This window comes from Corythoichthys intestinalis, chromosome 6, assembly GCF_030265065.1.
Source record: "Corythoichthys intestinalis isolate RoL2023-P3 chromosome 6, ASM3026506v1, whole genome shotgun sequence".
Lineage (NCBI taxonomy): Eukaryota > Metazoa > Chordata > Actinopteri > Syngnathiformes > Syngnathidae > Corythoichthys > Corythoichthys intestinalis.
Window position 1 is genome coordinate 46,400,454 of NC_080400.1, and position 21,467 is coordinate 46,421,920.

Genomic DNA, 21,467 nt, shown 5'->3' on the forward strand with positions numbered 1-21,467 from the left:
TAAATTCCATAACTGTTTAAGCCAATCAAATGTATTTCAGATAGTCTATCACTGCTCATGACGTCAGCTACACTGCAATGAGCTGCCATTTTCTGTGTTAAAATACCATTCTCGCCGGTATCATACAGTCATGGATGAAATTATTGACACTCCTGGAATTTTGCCAGGAAAAAAAACAGCAATTCTCACATAAATTAATGCAATTACAAATGTTTTTAGTATGAATGTGTTTATTTCTTGGATGTGCATTGGGAAAAAGAACCAAAAAAAGCTGAAGTGAAAAGCCAAAATGTAAACAATTTTACACAGAATGCAAAAAAATGGGCTGGACAAAATTGTTGGCACCCTCAACTCAATATTTGGTTGCGCATCCTTTAGAAGAAATAAGAGAAAGCAACCGCTTCCTATAACCACTCTTCTTTTGCGAACTGTTCCAGGTCTAGATTTGAAGGATGCCTTCTTGCAACAGCAATTTTGAGATCTCTCCATAGTGTTCTATATGAATTAGATCCGGACTCATTGACGGCCACCTCAGAATTCTGCAGCGCTTTGTCTCCAACCATTTCTTGGTGCTATTTGAGGTATATTTTGAGTCATTGTCCTGTTGGAACACCCATGACCTCTGAAACAAACCCAGTTTTCTGACACTGCATCCTACATTGCGGTCCAAAACATTTTGATAGTCTCCATATTTCATGACTCCCTGCACACTGTCAAGGCACCCGGTGCCAGAGGTAGCAAAACAGCCCCAAAACATTATTGGACCTTCACCATGTTTTGACTATAGGCACTTTTGTTTTTCTTTGAAGGCCTCATTTTTTTTCCTGATTCTGGTCTCCAACCCTTTCTTGGTGCTATTTGAGGTACATTTGGGGTCAATGTCCTGTTTTAACACCCATGACAGGCCCAAAACATTTTGATAGTCTCCATATTTCATGACTCTTTGCACACTGTCACTGCACTCAGTGCCAGAAAATAGAATGAGGCCTACAAAGATGAGAACACAGTGCCTACACTCAAACATGGTGGAGGTCCAATGACTTTTAGGGGTAGTTTTTCTGCCTCTGGCACTGGGTGCCTTGACAGTGTGCAAGGAGTCATGAAATATGGAGACTAGCAAAATGTTTTGGACCGCAATGTTGAATGTAGTGTCAGAAAATTGGGTCAGCGTCAGAGGTCATTGGGGATCCAACAGGACCCCAAAAAATACCTCGAATAGCACCAAGAAATGGTTGGAGACAAAGCGCTGCAGAATTCTGAGGTGGCCATCAGTGAGTCCGGATCTAAATCATATTGAACATTATGGAGAGATCTCAAAATTTATGTTGCAAGAAGGCACCGTTCAAATCTGAGAGACCTGGAACAGTTCGCAAAAGAGTGGTCCAAAATGCCATCTGAGAGGTGCACGAGACTTGATGGTTATAGGAAGCGATTGCTTTTTCTTATTTTTTCTAAAGGTTTGTGCAAACAAAAATTGATTTGAGGGTGCCAACTATTTTGTCCAGCCCACTTTTTTTTGCATTCTGTGCAAAATTGTGTACATTTTGGCTTTTCTCTTTAGCTTTTGAGTTTTTCCAATGCACGTCCAAGAAATGTACACATTCGTGTTGAAAACATTAGTAATTGCATTACTTTGAGACATGCTGTATTTTCTGGAAAAATTCCATGTGTGCCTATAATTTCGTCCATGACTGTGGTTCTAAGAAATTAATGATTTACATAGATTTCTCGAGCAAACATATTTCCAATTAAAGTAATTTGTAACGGGTCATAGATTTCATTATCAGTGATACTGAAGTCTATGTATGGGTTTTGTCCGTTCCTTTTAGTTTGACGCCGTAAACATTTAACTGACAAAAATGCCATTTTCAAGATTGCTTATTTTTTTGGCAAACTTTTTTTTTTTAACTGGCAGTACGCAATTCTCGACACGACAGTGAGCACTTTTCCATTCTTGTAGCGCTCCCCTGTGCACATCCTGGGCATTGCGTGTTGGCTGCTGCTGCTGCTACAGCAAAGTAGTCTTCCACATCAGATGTGGCGGCACCTCTGAAAAGACAGGAAATTACTTTTCTGAAGATAACACGACTAATACAGGACTTTCACGAAGAGTCACTCTGTTATGAGAGACTGAGAGCTGAAGGGAAAAAACCGTAGGCGTTAAAACACATGCCACTGTTTGTAGGACAATTTATTTAAAAGAAAGTGGAACGCCCGACACAAATTTATGATAGGCTGTGTCCTCCCCATCATACGTGATTTGAGTCATTTTAAGCATCACAATAACCTAATAAGTGAGAGAGACCACTTTCTCAAGCTATTTCACACATTGGAATGTCTATCAATAAATGCTACCTTTATCTTTCCATTCTGTGGTTGTGATATGTTAATTTGGAATTACTTATACTCTTAATGGCATCACATCCTTGTGCATAGCTTGATACCAAGCAGTTGTTGCAGACACGCACACTGACAAGGTTTGTCGTGGAATTTTCTCTAAAGGCGCCTGAAACGGTTTACCTCCATCCATCAATGTAATTTCAAGGATATTCACATCAGGCATGTTTAATGAACTGACGTACAACCACTGCAGTGATTTGGAGGCACGCAAGAAGAAATGTGAAGGTCTTTAAAGTTACTTCCTGGTCTGGAAAAACATTACCACTGCTCCATATGTTCTCCCTATTTCCTTCACAAGTCACGTGGCGCAGGGCTTCACGTTGCTGTCGTCATATTTTAAAAGCGACAACAGCTGAAACTTGCAGTGAAGACTGCTGATCTCCGATCATTTTCACCATTTTTTGAAGCAAAATCACTCGGTGAAGGCAGAATTGATAAAAACACGGATCTTCGTCCGGCGGTTGATATCTCGCATTCTTTCGAGAAATATTTTGTCACATAGTATGATCTGAGATTCAAGAGTCACACTTAGAGAATATTGGTGCTGGCGTTGCAGTTGTCACACACTCGCACTGGGTGGTCCCACCCTCTTGAGGGTACAGGTTTCATGTGTGTGGAGCAGGCACCGCACACGCCCTGACCACAAGCTCTGCAATGATGCTTGGACATGACTGGAGTAAAGACTTTGGAGCACTGGTGACACTGGCTGATATCCTGGTCGGGCACCCAGTAGTCTGGCCGAGCCACGTCCTTCACAAAACCTACAAAAAGCCGTGTTGAAAACAAGCAATTTAGCATTACCCTCCAAATTATGAACTTACCTGGAAAGTAATTTGAAAATGTACAGGTATGCTATCATGTTATTCATCAATCTAAATCAGGGGTGCTCAAGTCCAGTCCTCGAGAGCCCCTATCCAGCTTGTTTTCCATTTCTTTCTCCTCCAACACACCTGACTCAAATAATCAGGTTCATTATCAGGCTTCTGCAGAGCTTGCTGAAGAGCTGATCATTTGATTCAGGTGTGTTCAAGGAAGGAGATGTGGAAAATATCTGGATAGGGGCTCTCGAGGACCGGACTTGGGCACCCCTGATCTAAATCCTAAATGTAATTTGTGGTCCTACTTATGATAAAAGCATGCTATAAACACGGCAACTCATTTAGATTGTGAACAATATACTGGACTGTCTCAGGAAATTAGAATACACAATATTCTAATTTTTTGAGACAGTCCTGTGTATATATACAGGACTGTCTCAGGAAATTAAAATACACAATATTCTAATTTCCTGAGACAGTCCAGTATATAACCATTTCAAATATCATTGTCATTTGACTTAAAGAAACTCACAGAGTGGATAGTCCACAGCAGTGCTGACAATGTCCAAAGTGGACTGAGCCACCTCAGCAACCCTGCGAGCAATAAGACCACGAGGCTCTGCTTTGTACACTAAGAGAAAACACAAGAACTTACATAATGTGTCTGCAGTCTCGCATTTTCCTCAACCAAACAAATATTTAAAATGGAACAAAGACACTGTACTTGCATATTAAATGTAGCATAGTGGCATATTGCTGCAAATTAGGGTATCAAAATAATTCTCAAACTGTCGTAAAAACATGAAATTTAACGAATAATTGCAAACACTGTCAGAAAGAAATGGCTCCAACATTACCTTTCGTATTACTTTAATTCAAATCTACAACTGTAAATAGATGTACAAGTCTCACCCTGATTGTTGGTTTCCAGTGGTCCTCCCTGACGATAGCAGGCCAAACACACCCTGACGGGGCTGCTTCCCCAGCCCCTCTCGGGCACCGGCATGCGATGGCTGGAACAAAGGTGGCAGAAACCCTCGCCGCACGACCGACAGTGGTGCTTGCGCTCCGCCTCCTCAAATGCTTTGTGACAACCATGACAAGCCTATCAAGCACAACCAGGACGACAACAAACAACACTTGAAAGTGTCACTGCCGCATATCCTAAAGAGATTATTAAAGTACAGAAAATAATATAATGAGCAAGTACTTGACACCCACCTAAGGAAATGCGCATCTTAAAGTATAGGTGCCATAAGATGGCTGCAAAGACACAACTCAAAATCCTGCTGCTCGTGTGTACACGATCCTGAAACCATGTCACTTTTGTTTTGAGTACATGAGTACATTCCGTACTTAAATTATTCAAGCCAAACAAACCACTTTTTGAGCCAAAAGTATTAGCTAGCACAGCATAAATAAAACACTGACACAACCTGAAGTGACATCACACATGGCCAAACAAATAAGCACTAGCATGAAGAGTAGACCACATGAATATACAGTAAAGCAAGTAACTGCACTGGAAGAGAACCTGAAAGGTACTTTTGCTTCACTTTTTACCAGAGGTGGGTAGTGACGCATTACATGTACTCCGTTACATTTACTTTTTGAGGAAAATGTACATCTAAGAGTAGTTTTACTAAGTTATACTCTTTATTTTTACTTGAGTAGATTTGAGAAGAAAAAAAACGCTACTCTTACTCCGCTACTTTGGGCTACACAAGAGTCGTTACATTTTTCCTCTTTATTCTACATATTAGATTTATTTATTTGCCGGCGATACCAGAGTGTAGAGACGTCCCCTGGCGCTTGTTCAATCATATGGTGTCTTTAAAGCACCGTAAAAAAATGAAGTATTTGATATAGAGCACTGCCCACAAAATGACTTTAAAGCACAAATTTTAATCTCCCTCTCAGTTTTAATTTGGAACCGATTGACCGGGGAAAACCGGAGATATGATCCTTTTAATTTCAAATAGTAATTATGAAGGAACTCCCCACAATTCAAACTCGGAACTATTTTCTCCACCAGAGGGCAGTCATGCTCTTTGGACAAATAATGCTTTATTTGTGTTTTTTTTTTTTTTTTATCTCGTTGGAATTCAATTATTTTATCGATAACTTTGTGCTCTGAAAAATCATACCATTGTTTAAAAAAAAAAAAAAAAAAATCCAACAAAAATATAAGCAGTTACTCAAAATGTTACTCATTACTTGAGTCATATTATTTTGAACTAACGCTACTCTTGAGTAAAATTTTCGGCTACTCTATCTACCTCTGTGCCAAGGTAACATTCGAATTGCTTTAGCTGAGCACAAACATCCAAGAAATTTTAATATGCGGGAGCTCGCTGTACCTTAATAGTGCGATTTATTTTGATTCATTCCAGCTACTCATATATATTATATTTTCCCTTACAACACACACATTTAAATAAATTAAAAATACAACCCAACATAAGTTAAACTACCACTTTACTAAATTTGCTATAACCCTGAATACTCATGCTGGCAAATGAGATAAGGAATTATGAAATATATATTTCATTTGTTAAATATTATATTTGATAGTCAACAACAAACCTTTGTCAAGACTCACACCCCACAGCTAAGAAATGTGTTCTATGTGAACATAAACACAAGAGTTGATTGTGGTGGATGCAGAGGTGCACAAAATTGGACTATATTTTGAAATCACAAAGAAAGGAGGCCATGAGGACAAGCGGATGCATGTTATGAAAAACAGAATACAAAATGAAGGTTATGAAATAGAGTGACAGCACGACTAACAAGTTTAAACAACGCATATAAGAGAAAACACAGAATTGAAATGCACATAATTTTTCTTTGCATTCAATCATAACATCCATCCTGTGTTGTATGGAATTTCAAATGATATTGTATCCTAAATCATATTGCATGGCATGTAATTACTTTGTATCCAGTTTAATCAATATCAGTTTCATATGGATGACTTCAGAGGTACAGTATTATTTATGGCACATACAATCTCATCATCATCTCATTCGGACAGAAATTGCCATTTGATTTCATGAAGCTTTTTAAGATGGCTTGACGCTTGCAATCCAGGAGGTGGGCGGTGTACCATTTCATGCAGAATACCGATATGTTTGTCGTCACATTATTTTGTCCATAGTGGTGCATTTGATTACCCAACATTCAGGACACCCCTTAATGCTTCTAATAACAAATGGAGTGACAAGAGGGTTGTGGTGAAGGTAAACAATTCAGCTCTGGTATAAAGTTACACAGAAGGTGGTTAATACCTAGGCTTTAATTAACCCAAGTTGCAAACATTTTTGATTATTGTTGTACTCATTGACTGTCAACTAAAATAATCAACAATCAATGAATCAACAAAAAACAGAGAAGGGGAAATTCTTTGGCAGGATGGGGCTCCCTATCATACTTCAGCCTCTACATCAAAGTTCCTGAACGCGAAGAACGTTAAGGTTCTCCAGGACTGGCCAGCACCGTCACCAGAAATGAACATTATTGAGCATGTCTGGGATAAGATGAAGGAGGAGGTTTTGAAGATGAAACTAAAGAATCTTGATGAACTCTGGGAGTCCTGTGAGACTTTCTTTGCCATTCCAAACGACTTCATCAATAAGTTATTTGAGTCATTGCCAAGAAGCATGGATGCACTCCTCCAAGCTCATGGGACTCGCACAATATTTTTCTCCCCAAGTCATCTTGTCTTTATGTTCTGATCTTACTGTAGTATGTTTGTGTTTTCCAAACAATTTATGGTAGAAATTATACTTCTAGCTAACACAAGTTAAAGAATTCCTTGGAGAAAGACTCATCCAGTCAATGTCATGACCTGCAAATAGCCCATATCTCAACCCTATTGAAAACCTGTGATGGAAATGGAAACAAATGGTCCACAGCAAGGCTCCGACCTGCAAGGAGGATCTGGCAACTGCAATCAAAGAGAGTTGGCACCAAATTGATGAAGAATACTCATCAAGTCCATGCCTCAGAGACTGCAAACTGTCATAAAAGCCAGAGGTGGTGCTACTAAATACTAGAGATTTGTTTTGATTGTTATTTCTTTGTTTGTTTCTCATGATTCCATATTTTTTTCCTCAGAATAGGGTGGTTCCATATATACATTTCCCTGCACTTGCTCTATAAAAGTAACATTTACTAACCATCAAAATGTTTTTTATTCATTTCTTTTAGTGTTCCTGAATGCTAAAGATTTGCACTTTTGAACTAATTCATTATTTTTTCAAGCTTTTTATCTGAGTTTGTTCTACATGATAAAATATCTGAGTGAGTGCTCGTCCAGGACTGGTGATTCCATACTTTTTGCTAGGGGTTGTACATATTGGGTCCCATACCTCTCATTGTTGAAGTGATGTGCTTACCGTAATCTCTGTGTTGGGTCTCCAGTATGGTGGCGCCACCTGGTCCGTCAGCCAAGCAGTGACAGCTTTAGTGGGGCCGGTGCTGTACTCGGACACTGACTGGATCACGTAGTTCATCCCATCCAGGACTCTCTGGGCCGCATTCTGGTGGTTGCTGAGGAAGGTGTCTGACTAAAGGTAACAGCATGTAGGAAAACATGTTTAGGAATGGGCAAAATATTATATTGGCAGCTTTCCCAATTAACATGGAAATTGGACTGCTTGAGCCGTCAATAGCAGTGAATGAGCTGATAAGTAAAAGGTTCTACTTTGTAGTATAGGGGTACCACATTCTTTTCTGACATCCGTAGCTACAGGTCCTTCTCAAAAAATTAGCATAGTGTGAAAAAGTTAATTATTTTCTGTAATGTACTGATAAACATTAGACTTTCATATATTTTAGCTCCATTACACACACCTGAAGTAGTTCAAGCCTTTTATTGTTTTAATATTGATGATTTTGGCAAAAAAGTCAAGAAAAAACAGAACAAAAATCCCTAACTCAAAAAAATCTGCATATCATGAAAAGGTACTCTAAAGAAGCTACTAACCTAATCATCTGAATCAACGAATTAACTCAAAACACCTGCGAGAGATTCCTGAGGCTTTTAAGAATTACTCAAAACCGCAATCATGGGCAAGACTCCCGAACTGACTGCTGTCCAGAAGGCCATCATTGACACCCTCAAGCAAGAGGCTAAGACACAGAAAAACATTTCTGAGCGAATAGGTTGTTCCCAGAGTGCTGTATCAAGGCACCTCAGTGGGAAGTCTGTGGCAAGGAAAAAGTGTCAAGCAGGAAGCGCTGCACAACCAGAAGAGGTGACCGCACCCTGAAAAAGATTGTGGAGAAGGGCTGATTCCAGACTTTGGGTGGACCTGTAGAAACAGTGGACTGAGTCTGGAGTAGAAACACCCAGAGCCACCGTGCACAGGCGCGTGCTGGAAATGGGCTACAGGTGCCGCATTCCCCAGGTCAAGCCGCTTTTGAACATGAAACAGCAGCAGAAGCGCCTGACCTGGGCTACAAAGAAGCAGCACTGGACTGTTGCTCAGTGATCCAAAGTACTTTTTTCAGATGAAAGCAAATTTTTCATGTCATTCAGAAATCAAGGTGCAAGAGTTTGGAGGAAGATTGCGGAGAAGAAAATGCCAAAATGCCTGAAGTCCAGTGTCAAGTACACACAGTCAGTGACGGTCTGGGGTGCCATGTCAGCTGCTGGTGTTGTTCTACTGTGTTTTATCAAGGGCAGGGTCAATGCAGCTAGCTATCTGGAGATTTTGGAGCACTTCATGCTTCCATCTGCTGAAAAGCTTTATGGAGATGAAGATTTCATTTTACAGCACGACCTGGCACCTGCTCACAGTACCAAAACCACTGGTAAATGGTTTACCATGGCATCACTGTGCTCAATTGGCCAGCCAAGTCTCCTGACCTGAACCCTATGGCGAATCTGTGGGATATTGTGAAGAGGAAGGCCGCTATCGAAGCATCCTGGGCCTCCATAACACCTCAGCAATGCCACAGGCTGATTGCCTCAATGCCATGCCGCATTGAAGCAGTCATTTCTGCAAAAGGATTCCCGACCAAGTATTGCGTGCATAGCTGATATAATTAATTGAAGGTTGACTTTTTTTGTATTAAAAAACACTTTTTTGTATTGGCCAGATGAAATATGCTATTTTTTTAGATAGGGATTTTTGGGTTTTCTTTACTTTTTTGCCAAAATCATCAATATTAAAACAATAAAAGTCTTGAACTACTTCAATTGTGTGTATTGAATCTAAAATATATGAAAGTCTAATGTTTATCAGTGCATTACAGAAAATAATGAACTTTATCACAATATGCTAATTTTTTGAGAAGGACCTGTATATGCTAGCCATCACACGAACATATATATACTAGTGGTCAATACACTCACCGACAAAATAAGTATGTTTGCTTGTGTGAGGTTTGTGTACAAAGGGTGTGGGAGGGCACTTTGGTATTATTTTAAAAAAATTAAAGGGGGAGGAAATCCATTATTTGTAGATTTTAATTTTCAAAAGAGTTTATAGAACAAAACCCTATGAAAAACGGGATTACTGAACCGGTTGCCTCCTACAAAGGCAAGACAAACAGGTAAAACACATTATTGCATTCTACTGAAATCAAAATGTTTTACTCTGCAGAAAGAAATTCGATGAGGACTGGTGTGAGCTTTTTTTTTTTTTTTTTTAAATAACCCAAAGCTATTTTCAGAGGACTTGTCCCTGGAGGATGTCAAATTGCAACAGGGTTTAAACAATTTTAAAATCCAGATCTTGCATTACATGAAGAACCAAGAGAGTACTTACCCCCTCCCAAACGTGTTTGACCTCTGAACGCACCACACTGCTCTCGGGGTCCTGGTTTCCTACCCAGTACTGTCTGCTGCGGTAAATGACGCCACAGCTGGCACACTCTAGCACATAGCTAAGAAGAAAGCGGGCCATCAAGAGAAGGGCAGTTGGGAGAGTCGGAGGGCGAAAAAAGGAACCTACCCCGACCAGGCAAACTTGGCAAGACCAAACCACGGGTTGTCAGACGACGCTGAGGTTTTAGGCATAACTGTCACCTCTCTGCCACCTTCGTAGCACCTCTGTTTACAAGACATAGGAAACCATTCAAAATTTAATTCCATTCATTTTAAAATGGCTGAATATATTCATTTAAGTAGCTTATCATACCTTACAGATAAGGACTTTGTTGTTGTACTGGTGTGCATACTGGCAAAGTCCATCTGCCATGTGGGGAACCCTGTCTCGCAAGTGGTTCATTCCATTTTTGCAGCGAATACTGTAGGGCACACAAAATCCAATTTACTTTAGTTCAGAGACCAAAATAGAAAGTTTTAGTTCTGTATAGAGATAAATTATATATATATATATTAGGGGTGTCAAATGATTAAAATTTTTAATCGAGTTAATTACAGCTTAAAAATTAATCGTAATTAATCGCAATTAATCACAATTCAAACCATCTATAAAATATGCTATATTTTTCTGTAAATTATTGTTGGAATGGAAAGATAAGACACAAGGCGGATATATACATACAACATACTGTACATAAGTACTGTATTTGTTTATTGTCACAATAAATCCACAAATGGCATTATTAACATTCTTTCTGTTAAAGTGATACACGGATAGAAAGACTTGTAGTTCTTAAAAGACAAATGATATAGTTACAAGTAGTGATGCACGATAAAGCATTTTTCAGCCGATACCGATAATTTCCTCCTCGTTCCAACCGATAACCGATAATGTCAAGCCGATGATTTTATTAAAAGATTTATGTAAAATTTTAAAGTATACACAAGAGAAAACATTACTGTGCAAAAATATTATTGCTCTTTTTTTCCAACATCAAATGTGAACAAGTAGTAAATTCCAACCTCTAAATAAAGACAGAGTGTCTGACATTGTGTAATGGTAAACTTTTGGCAACAATTACTTAGAGTAAATACATAAATTGCACAAAATGGCTTTAAAAGTAAGCCATTCCTAACGTATAACATTACTACACAGCAAAAACACAACTCCTTAAAACTAGTTAAATTCCCTTGTTTTCAGTTTAAATCTATTGGGAATAAGTGAAATTAACTGCCAGCACTTCAAGTATATTTCACTCAGATTTCTTGAAGAAAAATAGCCAGCTGAAAATAAACTTAACAGCCTTATTTTAAGATATAAATTATACATAATCCTAAAAAACAAAACAAAAAAAAACTTGTAAGAAATGTTCTTTATTCAAGAATATGTATGGTTCAAAACATTATTTGAAAGCAATTTTTTCTTGATTTAGGTGAAAAATGACTTTTTTTTTTTGATGTTTGGGCTTAATAACAAATGGCAATATTTAGTTCAAGTAAGTGGAATAATCTGGCGCATTCATCTGTTAACTAGTCTTCAACACTCAAACAAGATGGGGAAAATTATTTGACTAGATTTAAGAAGAATGATCTGATTAAGACGTCATAAATTTAAAGCGTACTGAATGCATTACTGACTGGATGACGTCTTTGTGTGGTTTGGTGCATGTTAAAATTATCAACTAACCACTGTGCCGTCATGATAAACATGCTTTCTTGACATCACTTGTGTAAATGTCCGTGGTAAAACTGATGTGATCGGCATGTCTTTCACGAAGAATCGTGGTCGTATAAACTGCATCATTTTTTCATCCAGGGGTTTGGCTATCGGGTCATTCCGGGAATTTCTTCCCGCCTGTGCCCTTCAGTCCGCCCGGCTGCCAAATTAGCACCCGCGCCAGGCCTCTGTCTTGAACTGGAGTGGCGGCGGCAGCTAAGTTCGTACCGGATATCCGCCCGTCCCGGCCGGCTCGCTGCGCCATATTCGGTGCATGGCTCTGCTCTGCCCGCCTAGGGCGAGGCGGCGGCCTGCCGGACCGGCGGGCTCCGTCGGAAGACCGCTACTTCGACTATCGGTCTCGTGAGGTGTTTAGCCATAGATGGGAGTTTACCACCCGCTATGGGCTGCATTCCCAAACAACCCGACTCCGGGAGGACTGCAGCGTCTCTGTATCGTCACAAGCCCCGTAGCTTCCTTTATAGTTAGTGTTTACAATAGCTTTAGCGTTCGCGCCACCAGCAGTCTCGTATTCGTTCCAAAAATCATTGTGATGCAGTTTTAAATGGCTGCTGGGTTAGTGGTGTTCAATGAGGACGCTTTCTTTACGCCTCGTGGAACTGTTTTGTAGATGGCGAGAGCGTCGTTTATTTCATTTCACACACGGGAAAAGCAACGCACGCTAGTGAGAGCGCCTCAACACGAATGTGTAACACCGCCTCCTCTATGACGCCGTACTCCTCAACCCCTCCTCCCACAGGGGCTTCAGAGAGGGGAGGGGTTGAGCAGGCGGCGGTGGAGAAGTGGAGAAAACTGCTTGGTTGCGCACATTTGGAGGCTAAATCAAGTATATAATTATCGGATTGCATTATCGGTTGATTTTTTTTATTTTTTATCTGTATTATCTGTGTGACGTCATATCAAAAGTAGAGTTCATATAATAATAACAATAAGAATAAAAATAACAATAATAAGAATAGAGTGACCAAAGTCTGAGTAAGTTTTACGTGTATTTTGTATAGCTATTTTGATATGGAATGCCAGTTCATTTTGCATTGTTGTTTAACTGTGAGAATAGGGCCTCATTACTATAGACTGAAGTGCTTTTGTTTTTGTGAACATTATTTTTTTTTGAGAGAGATAGGAATATTATTTTTGTTGTGCTTTCACTAAACGATACTTATGTTTGTTGTGAAGGAGAAGCTTATGCCAATAAATGGCGCGGTCCAAAGAACGCCTGTGTCCACTCGGCTTTATAAGATATATATCTCTGCACATATCTAACCCAAAATACAACAAGAGACACATAATTGCCACTAAAAGAAAGAAAACTTACCGAAATATGTGTGGAGCACAAATAGCAATTTGCATCGCATTGTGCATACAGCATAAACGTCTCACAACTACTAATTCTCCCACGTTTAGAAGAAATAACATTAGTATGGAACGGCGCTGCCCCCTAGCGGCAGGTGGCATTCTCTTCACTCTTAAATGTCCATAAACGGCCTCATTGTAATCTGTTTGAGGCAATGTGCGAGCTGGTCATTCGGTGCATGCGTTAATTGCGTAAAATATTTTAGCGGGATTAATTTAAAAAATTAATCAACGCCCGTTAACGCGATAATTTTGACAGCCCTAATATATATATATATATACATATTTATATATATATTTATATATGTGTGTGTGTACATATATATATATACACACACATATATACATATACACATATATATATACACACACATATTTTATGTGAATTATGAGGCTCGGATGCAGCCGCACCTCCCTCCCCTGCCTGCTGTCTCCTGCATTAGTATTCACCCTGTCCTCTGATTGGTTAATTAAATGGTAGATAGAGGTACACTTGTATTGCATCTTTCCACCTTTTTAAGGCCCTCAAAGCCTCACCTAGCAACTGGTGACGCAACACCAGGAGCAACGTGGGGTTTAGTATCTTGCTCAAGGATACTTAGACAAGGTCATCAGGGTGGATAATCGAACCAACAATCTCTGGGTTGGGGGAGTATGGGAGTGGCAGAGGACTACAGTTTGTCCTGTAAATGTGCCAACAAAAATATCATGGAAAGACTAACTAGAACATCTGAACTTCATTAAGGGTGAATCAGAGGCATCTTTAACAGTAGAGGGAATGTTCAGAATTCTATTTATAACAGGAGTTTTAGTATAACTGGTTAATTATGAGCTCAGCTCCGTCCGGTTAAAATAGGATATAAACACTTGCGATACCACATTATTTGAATGATGTATTTTTACCACCCTTCTTCAATAGACTTTTTGTACAATTTATAGATTATATTAATGTTGGAAAAAAGTTAGGGTTTATCTTGGTCTCTTTTTTTATAATCACAAAAACATGGCACAGATGTGGGTTTTTTCATCCACTCTACAGCATAATCATTATAACTAGAGATGTCCCGATCGATCGGGATCGATCGAGTCCGATCACGTCATTTTCAAATTATCGGAATCGGCAAAAAAATATCAGACATGCCTTTTTAATATATATATATATTTGTAATTATTCGTTTTCTAATTGTATTTAACGTTACAGACAAAATGTCTTACACTCATCCAGAGTCTTTAGTTTTGGCTTAAAGTGGGGCTGTCAAATTTATCACGTCAACAGCGGTAATAACATTAAAATATTTAACGCAATTAACGCATGCGCTGCACTACCCACTCACGCATTGTTGCGTTCAATCTATAATGGCATCGTATTACGTATACATAGAACTAAAAGGCAGCGTAAAATGAGTAGAGAGAATTTTGGCAGGCTTTGGAGCCTTTTTTTAATTGGCCAAAGCCTTACAATCCCTCTCTCAACAATCAGAAATATCGTGGGAAGCAATTTTGGGAAGAAAGGTAGTAGTTGATCTTTTTCTTAACACTCTATTTTATTTCCCAACGCTGAGAAGATATATCAATTGGTACCATTACGCACAGTCATAGTTGCACTTCCCATCATGCATTTGGGCAGAAGTTAAATGGCTGTATTATCATTTACTGAAAGCTCATAAAAATCCACTAGATGGCAATATTTAGTCACAATATACAAAGTCACATTTGTCCTTTAAGAATTACAAGTCTTTCTATCCGTGGATCCCTCTCACAGAAAGAAAGTTAATAATGTAAATGCCATCTTGAGGATTTATTGTTATAATAAACAAATCCAGTACTTATGTACTGTATGTTGAATGTATATAGTCGTCCGAGTTTCATTCATTTTTTTCTTAATGCATTGCCAAAATGTATATGATCGGGAAAAATTATCGGGAATGATTGGAATTGAATCGGGAGCAAAAAAAAAAAAGCAATCGGATCGGGAAATATCGGGATCGGCAGATACTCAAACTAAAATGATCGGGATTGGATCGGGAGCAAAAAAACATGATCGGAACAACCATAATTATAACTATTGTACAGGAGGCAGGGTCTTGAAATGGGTCTTTCTAAGGCCACGTTTACACCTCAACGACCTCACGCAATAACGCAGAAGTAGCGTTTTTTCCGTTATTTTAATTCCGCGTTTACACGGCCATTATGGAAGCGCTAAAGTGCATGAAACCTCCAATTTGCCGATGTAGTATTCATTCCCAATCTGTAGGTGGCAGCACCACCAAAACTTGATACCTGTGTGTACCCCTTTTGTTTGTTACAGGTGCAGAAAGGAAGGCACAGGAGACATAAGTTGCTCACGAAAGCCTATATCAAGAAGCAAAAGAATCAATGACTTCCGTGTTTTAATTCCCGCTACTGATGGAGCGTAACAACTTTTTTTAATAACAGAGGGGTGTCCCAACACCTTCCCTTCTGCCGTTTCCTCATTCGCCCTGGTCAAATAACAACATGGCGAAGCACATCAAGCTGTAATTACAGTAGTGAATAGTTGACTAACATTCTTGAATAATGTTGAATGCAATTAGGCCGTGTACAAGGTTGCAAGGCCTGACTGTCTATGTGCACTGTCGTCATCAGTATCTTCCCCTCTTCACTGACAAATATATTATTAGAGCATTATCGTCACCTACTGTTCTGGAGTACGGCGGTCTGTTGTCTCCCAAAACTCACTTTTGCGTTGTCAGCTGTTTAGACGGCGACGACAGGAGGGAGCGTTTTCAAAATTTTCACTCTGGTAGGCATTTTCAATTTTTGTGTTCTCAGTCCCAGAAAACGCCGTTGCCGTGTAAGCGATAGGGCTCTTTTAAAGTTTTTGCATTGTCACCCCCGTTGCTGCTGCCGTGTAAACGGCCCTTAAAATCATAATAATTCAGAATAACATACTTGCAACTGAGGCAAACAGCAGAGCAGGTGAAATACTCGTCGGGGAAGAAGGTGTACAGATTCAGCTTGTCATCTGACAGGTCACCACAAAATCGTTCACTGAGAGCCTGAGCACACATACAATGATAAACCAAACGTTGAGAATAGAGAGAAAATTAAAAATACCAGGTAATATACAGTAATTCTGTCTGTTGAATATGTATTATTACACTAATATGCATTGCCTACCTCAAAAGCGTGAAACACAATGCTAGGGTGGCGGGGCGAACGTGTGTGAGTGTTTTGCACTTGCTGTCTAAGAGCCTCCAGCAATCCGGTGTAATCAGTCGGAGGTGTGATGGTTTGGGTGCCAATGTACTGTACAGAGCTGAAGGCATCAGTTGCCAAGCCCAGGTCATGAAACCGCCTCTGCAACTGCATGTCAGCATGGCCAGCCACCTTTGAATCTTAAACACACGAAAACATCTGATGTCACTACAATTACGCTGAGGAGAGAACAGACCTCTAGCAAGGTCGAACTCTTAATAGATGTGGATTTTTGCACATTCAATATGTTAGCCGGGAACATATGTTGTTCCACCAAAATCAGATCCTTCTAGTAGAGTCAAAATGAGATTTAATGCTTTAAGTTCTAGGTTCAATGTGTGTAATTTACTAATAAGCGCTCATCTTAGAAATGTTTACTTCAGGAATTGCATCCTAAAGCTGTTTTTGAGTGTGCTTTTTTATCCCACCATTGCATTTTTGAGCAATTTTTACCATGTTTGCGAGGCATCAGCTGCTATATGCTATACTCCGGGCAGCAGGGTGGTGGCACAAATTTACTTTAAATAATCAAAATGAGTTCAAAGTCACAAGTTGATCTGTACCTCTTCAACCACATCCGTGTGACTTTGATCTGTTTTTTTATCTGTATTATGACTCATCACCCAAACGCATACTTTTCGTTGGCCTAATCTACACCACCGCTCTTGTGGTCCAGTGGTTTGACCTCAGCAGTCATTGGAGCCAATTTTTATATTGGAAAAGGTGTAACTTCCGTTGATAATGTTCGTTAACTGTCATAGATTGTCACAAAAATGTGTACATTTGTACCTCAACCATTGAAAAAATCACCACAATATGAAAATTAATAAATGGTTAAGTGGGTAACTACCACTGCGTCAGCTCTATAAACAGCCTGAAGTTAAAACAATTGCTTCATTTTTTTCTCATATTTGACTGTCAAGTCTGCCCTTTTAACTCTGCCTTTTTCCCTGGCCTCTTTTACCATAAAGTTGCTCTTTGTTTTTGGTACTGACTCGGCTTAAATCCTTTATACTATGTACTGCTAAACACTAACCAAGACCCTCTTCAAAGTTGGAATCATTAAAATGTGTGCTTGGTCAGGCAGTTGGTGAGTCAATTCTACCTGAGAGGCCCATAGCGACGTTCCCATCAAAGTAAACGCATTGACTTTAAAATGATGTCATAACTAGCTTATGTCGTCATTGATTTTTAAAAAATATTTTATCAGTGTCAAAGCATCTGCTATTTACTCAATGGCAGATATTTACAGCACTACAAATCCAATCCATTTGAAGTGGTAGGGGTGGCAGCACCTTCCCACTTCAATCCATTAGTGATTAACGCATTTAAATTCCAAGTATTAAGTACTAAGTTCCAAGTACCAATTTTTCAATTTTCAAAATAAATTCTGTGTAATTGTTCACCATGGCCCAGCAGCTGTGTGTGAGTCGTCTCCTGAAAAACAATGACCGAAGGACCAAGGCACGAGAGGGGCACATCCAGACCGCAACGACTTGACAGGGCTCTAAGCTCAGGGGTGAAGTGTTTCAGATAGGCCGCCGATGCACTGCTTAGGAACTGGAACATGTCGTTGTGCAGACGCTCGGCTCGCGTTCGATAGATAACTATATCTGACACTGCCAAGACCTGGAAGAGTGGAGAATAGAGATGAGCAGTGCTACTCTACTAATCCTTGTATTGTGTTCAGGTAAAAACTGACACGTTTTCAAGTTTGGATCTGCAAAATCAATGGTACTTTTTACATACCCAAACTTGAAAACGGGTTGATCTTGACCCAAAAACAATATACTGCAAATATTTAGTATATTTCATTAAATTTGATACGCAAGCAAAATGTGGATAGATTTCTAACACAATACAAGGGCAAAACAATTGAGATGCAAGCCAAATGACAACACAAGGCAGTGCAGTACATAGCCTAACTGTAAACAACCTGAAATACAGTTGTTGTATCAAACACAGCCATTTTGAGGATTTTCCGAGTCTTTATCAAGCTGTAACGTAACCAGATGCGTATCACATATAATATTTCTGATAATATACTATGTAGCTTATGATGTATATGATGATGTTTGATGCTACCTCCCAAGTTAGGTCAACTTACATTGGTGCCAAATGATATTCTGGACCACTTAATCTAATGCAATACAAAAGATTATTGACATGGTTAGTAAATAGTGTTGTTGAGGTCTACAACAGCACTATATTGTACTGTGAGCCGATTCTAATAAATCGACCTTTTAGGACGAAAAATGAATAACTAAGCTCAGCATTATTACACTAGTTAAGTCAACACTCTTGAAACACCTCTTGTTAAATTACATTTGTGTTCACATTCTCGTCATGTTGTATCAGGTCTGTGTATCAGCAATTTAAAGCTCTGTTTACAAGTACATAAGTCAGTAAATTCTGACTTAAAAACTAACATTTCATATTTCAGGCCAAAAACCATTAAGCAATCAAATACATTTAGTCATTTACCTTTAGCAGAAGCCTCATTCTTTGGTTTTGATTGGCAGCTGCCCCTAACAAGCCCTCGGTATCCAGGGCAACCAAACTGAGGGAGGGGTCGTAAGCAGCCCATACACCCACCGTACAGGAGCTGGAGGACTTGGAGGTAAAAAACACACTCTCGCCATTGAATAAAATGTGGTTCAGGGTGTGTGACTTGCCATCCCCTGTGTTTCCAAAGATAGACAGGACTTTGACACCTCCCACATCTGAACAGTTGAGCCTCTCAACAAAATCTGCCTCATTGTGGACCTGGAAGATAAAAGGAAATAGCATTATTGTAAAAGCAGACTATAAGATAGGACAGTTTAACTGTTTTCAATGTGAACGTATGAAATGTGAACAGCACAATCACATACACTACCTCCTTAAAGTATTGAAACCGTAAGTCTGATCATTTATTATTATTATTTATTTTTTTACTGTTGACTGAATTCCTATGAAGTCCAAATTCCTACCAGGAATTCAAACAGTATTCTACTCAATTTTCATTCGGTAACAAGTTGATAATATAATGGCGTGTTTACCTGAACACAATGACAACACCATTCTTGGCAAGAAAAGGAAGGTGTATGATTGGCTAAATCAATCTTCAGACTTCTTAAACCCACAGTCACTTGAATCGAAATTAAGTGTTCCTGTTTAATGACTGACAGTCCTAAATTAGTGTTTTATTATAAAATTGCAATATTTAATATTAGCTAAACTAGGTGTTATTACCAGAAACACTTGATTAGTGATATCTTAGAAGCCTAGATTGGTTTGGGTGTAGCTACAAACAACATGATTTCTACAAACTTTCCATTGCTGCCATATTGAATTTAATCTCATACATTTATTTTTCTAATTTGAAAACATCTGCTAACCTATGTTAATCATCATGCTGCTAGAATAAAAGTTATTGTTCAGTCATCTTGAGTAAATCTGATGTTGACTTCCTCTTTCAAACACAACATTAAAGAAAAGCCAAGTGATTAGAAATAGTGACATTTCGATTCATGCAACCGTGTTGCATAATAGAAATTAGCACAAGAACCGAGAGGTTTACAAGGGCTGGATGACTACGTTTGTAAATTTCATAACAAAGTCTTAATTTGACTTCTCACGAACAGTCACAGCCACAATTAGTGTACATTTACGATTGACAGAGTGACTGGCACGAACGACAACATTAACTCGGGAACAATCTTTGGTAGAATATATGTAACTAAATCGTCCGGAGTTGTTTTGGCTTTCGCTTCTTAGCTTAGCAGCTAATTGTTAGCGATTGTTAGCTAAGTTCACCTGCAGGTTTTCCTGGTCATCCACCAACAGGAAGCTCCGTGCACCATCAAGACGCGGTTCTGCTTTTAGTGGACACGGTGATATTTCGTCTGTTGCTGTCATCAGTACTTCAGACATCGTTCTTTAGTAAGTTCAATACATGTTCACGACGACCGAGGCGAAAACAAAAGTTGAAGCTCGACTACTGGTGTCAATCAAAACAACAGCGCGTGGACGCTGAGCAGAAAGGGGAGGTGCCAATGTGGATCTAGCCAATGACGTACTACGTTTGCTCGACTTGATGCTCCGTGGATGCCACCTTGTGGCTAAAAATCTCAATTACAACAATATAGTTCGATCAAATGAAACGGTTATGCCCAGTGATAGAAAACATACTGTATATACCAGGGGTGGGCAAACCGGTGTTCTGCCAAAATATGCTACATCGGCGAAACGTCCTACATTAGTCGAATTTGACACCTAAAGTACTACCGTGCGCTCTAAACTTGTTTTGTTTAGATGCATACAGGAACAACGTACTAAAAAAATGCCTGCAGAAAATACTTAAATGTAGTTATATCAAATAAGGACGGTTTAAATACACTACGTGACTAATGTGGTCAACTGCTTCAAAGCTAACACAAAAAAAACACAATGGTTAAAAGTATGAGAGTGTAATACATGCAAAAAGTATCTTTGAGGCAGTGAAAAGGTTCTAAATAACTAAATAAAAACAAAAATATTGAGTACTCGCCGCTTCTAACCGATGTGCGCATGCGTGTGGATGCATGCGCAAGCGCCCTGAACATTGTGTAGGACGTTTCGCCGCGTAGTAAGGAATGGCTGAACACCGGTCCTCGAGGGCCGCAGTGGGTCCTGGTCTTTGTTCCAACTTATTCAGCACAGACAGTTTAGCCAATGAGGTATCAGTGGAAAATAGAAGCACCTGACTGCAATCTACTGATTGCACTTGTAAGAAACCGGATTGGTGAAAGGCTGTCCTCATGATGGGTATGAACAAAAACCCGCACCCACTGCGGCCCTTTGTGGAATAGTTTGCCCACCCCTGGTATATACTGTATGTATAGGATCTGCAGTGTTGGGAACATTACCTTGTATAATTTTAATAGTTACCAGTGACCTTGTTGGTAATGTAATAATAGCCTAGATACTTTTTCAACGCAATAAAACTAATAACATTTGATTAAATCTTGGTTACTTTTTTTCATTTATCCAGAATAAGAACTCACCCAAAAAATGACAATTGTTTTGCACCATTTCAATTGCATATCATAATATTATATAG

General features: G+C 39.3%; 1 protein-coding gene across 1 annotated transcript; it reads right to left on the reverse strand.

Annotated features, from left to right (window-relative positions):
• Positions 1-1,753: 1,753 nt before the first annotated feature.
• Positions 1,754-20,385, reverse strand: si:ch211-11n16.2 (zinc finger FYVE domain-containing protein 1). Its single transcript, XM_057837996.1, has 12 exons — positions 20,183-20,385; positions 18,869-19,150; positions 17,791-18,013; positions 16,307-16,524; positions 16,079-16,185; positions 10,370-10,478; positions 10,184-10,281; positions 9,998-10,115; positions 7,619-7,789; positions 4,131-4,323; positions 3,751-3,849; positions 1,754-3,161 (listed from the first exon to the last, which is right to left on the reverse strand). Exons 1-12 carry the CDS (start codon positions 20,297-20,299, stop codon positions 2,929-2,931), a joined length of 1,968 nt encoding a protein of 655 aa, XP_057693979.1. The 5' UTR covers positions 20,300-20,385; the 3' UTR covers positions 1,754-2,928.
• Between the last annotated feature and the right edge of the window lie 1,082 nt (positions 20,386-21,467).

Bases quoted from the DNA above. Each gene is read 5' to 3' on its own strand.
- si:ch211-11n16.2 (XM_057837996.1), bottom strand. From the start codon at position 20,299: ATGTCTGAAGTACTGATGACAGCAACAGACGAAATATCACCGTGTCCA. The intron at 19,151-20,182 runs GTGAACTTAGCT...TTTATCTTCCAG, and splicing joins ATGACCAGGAAAACCTGCAG to GTCCACAATGAGGCAGATTT. The intron at 10,479-16,078 runs GTATGTTATTCT...TGTGCCCTACAG, and splicing joins GCTGTTTGCCTCAGTTGCAA to TATTCGCTGCAAAAATGGAA.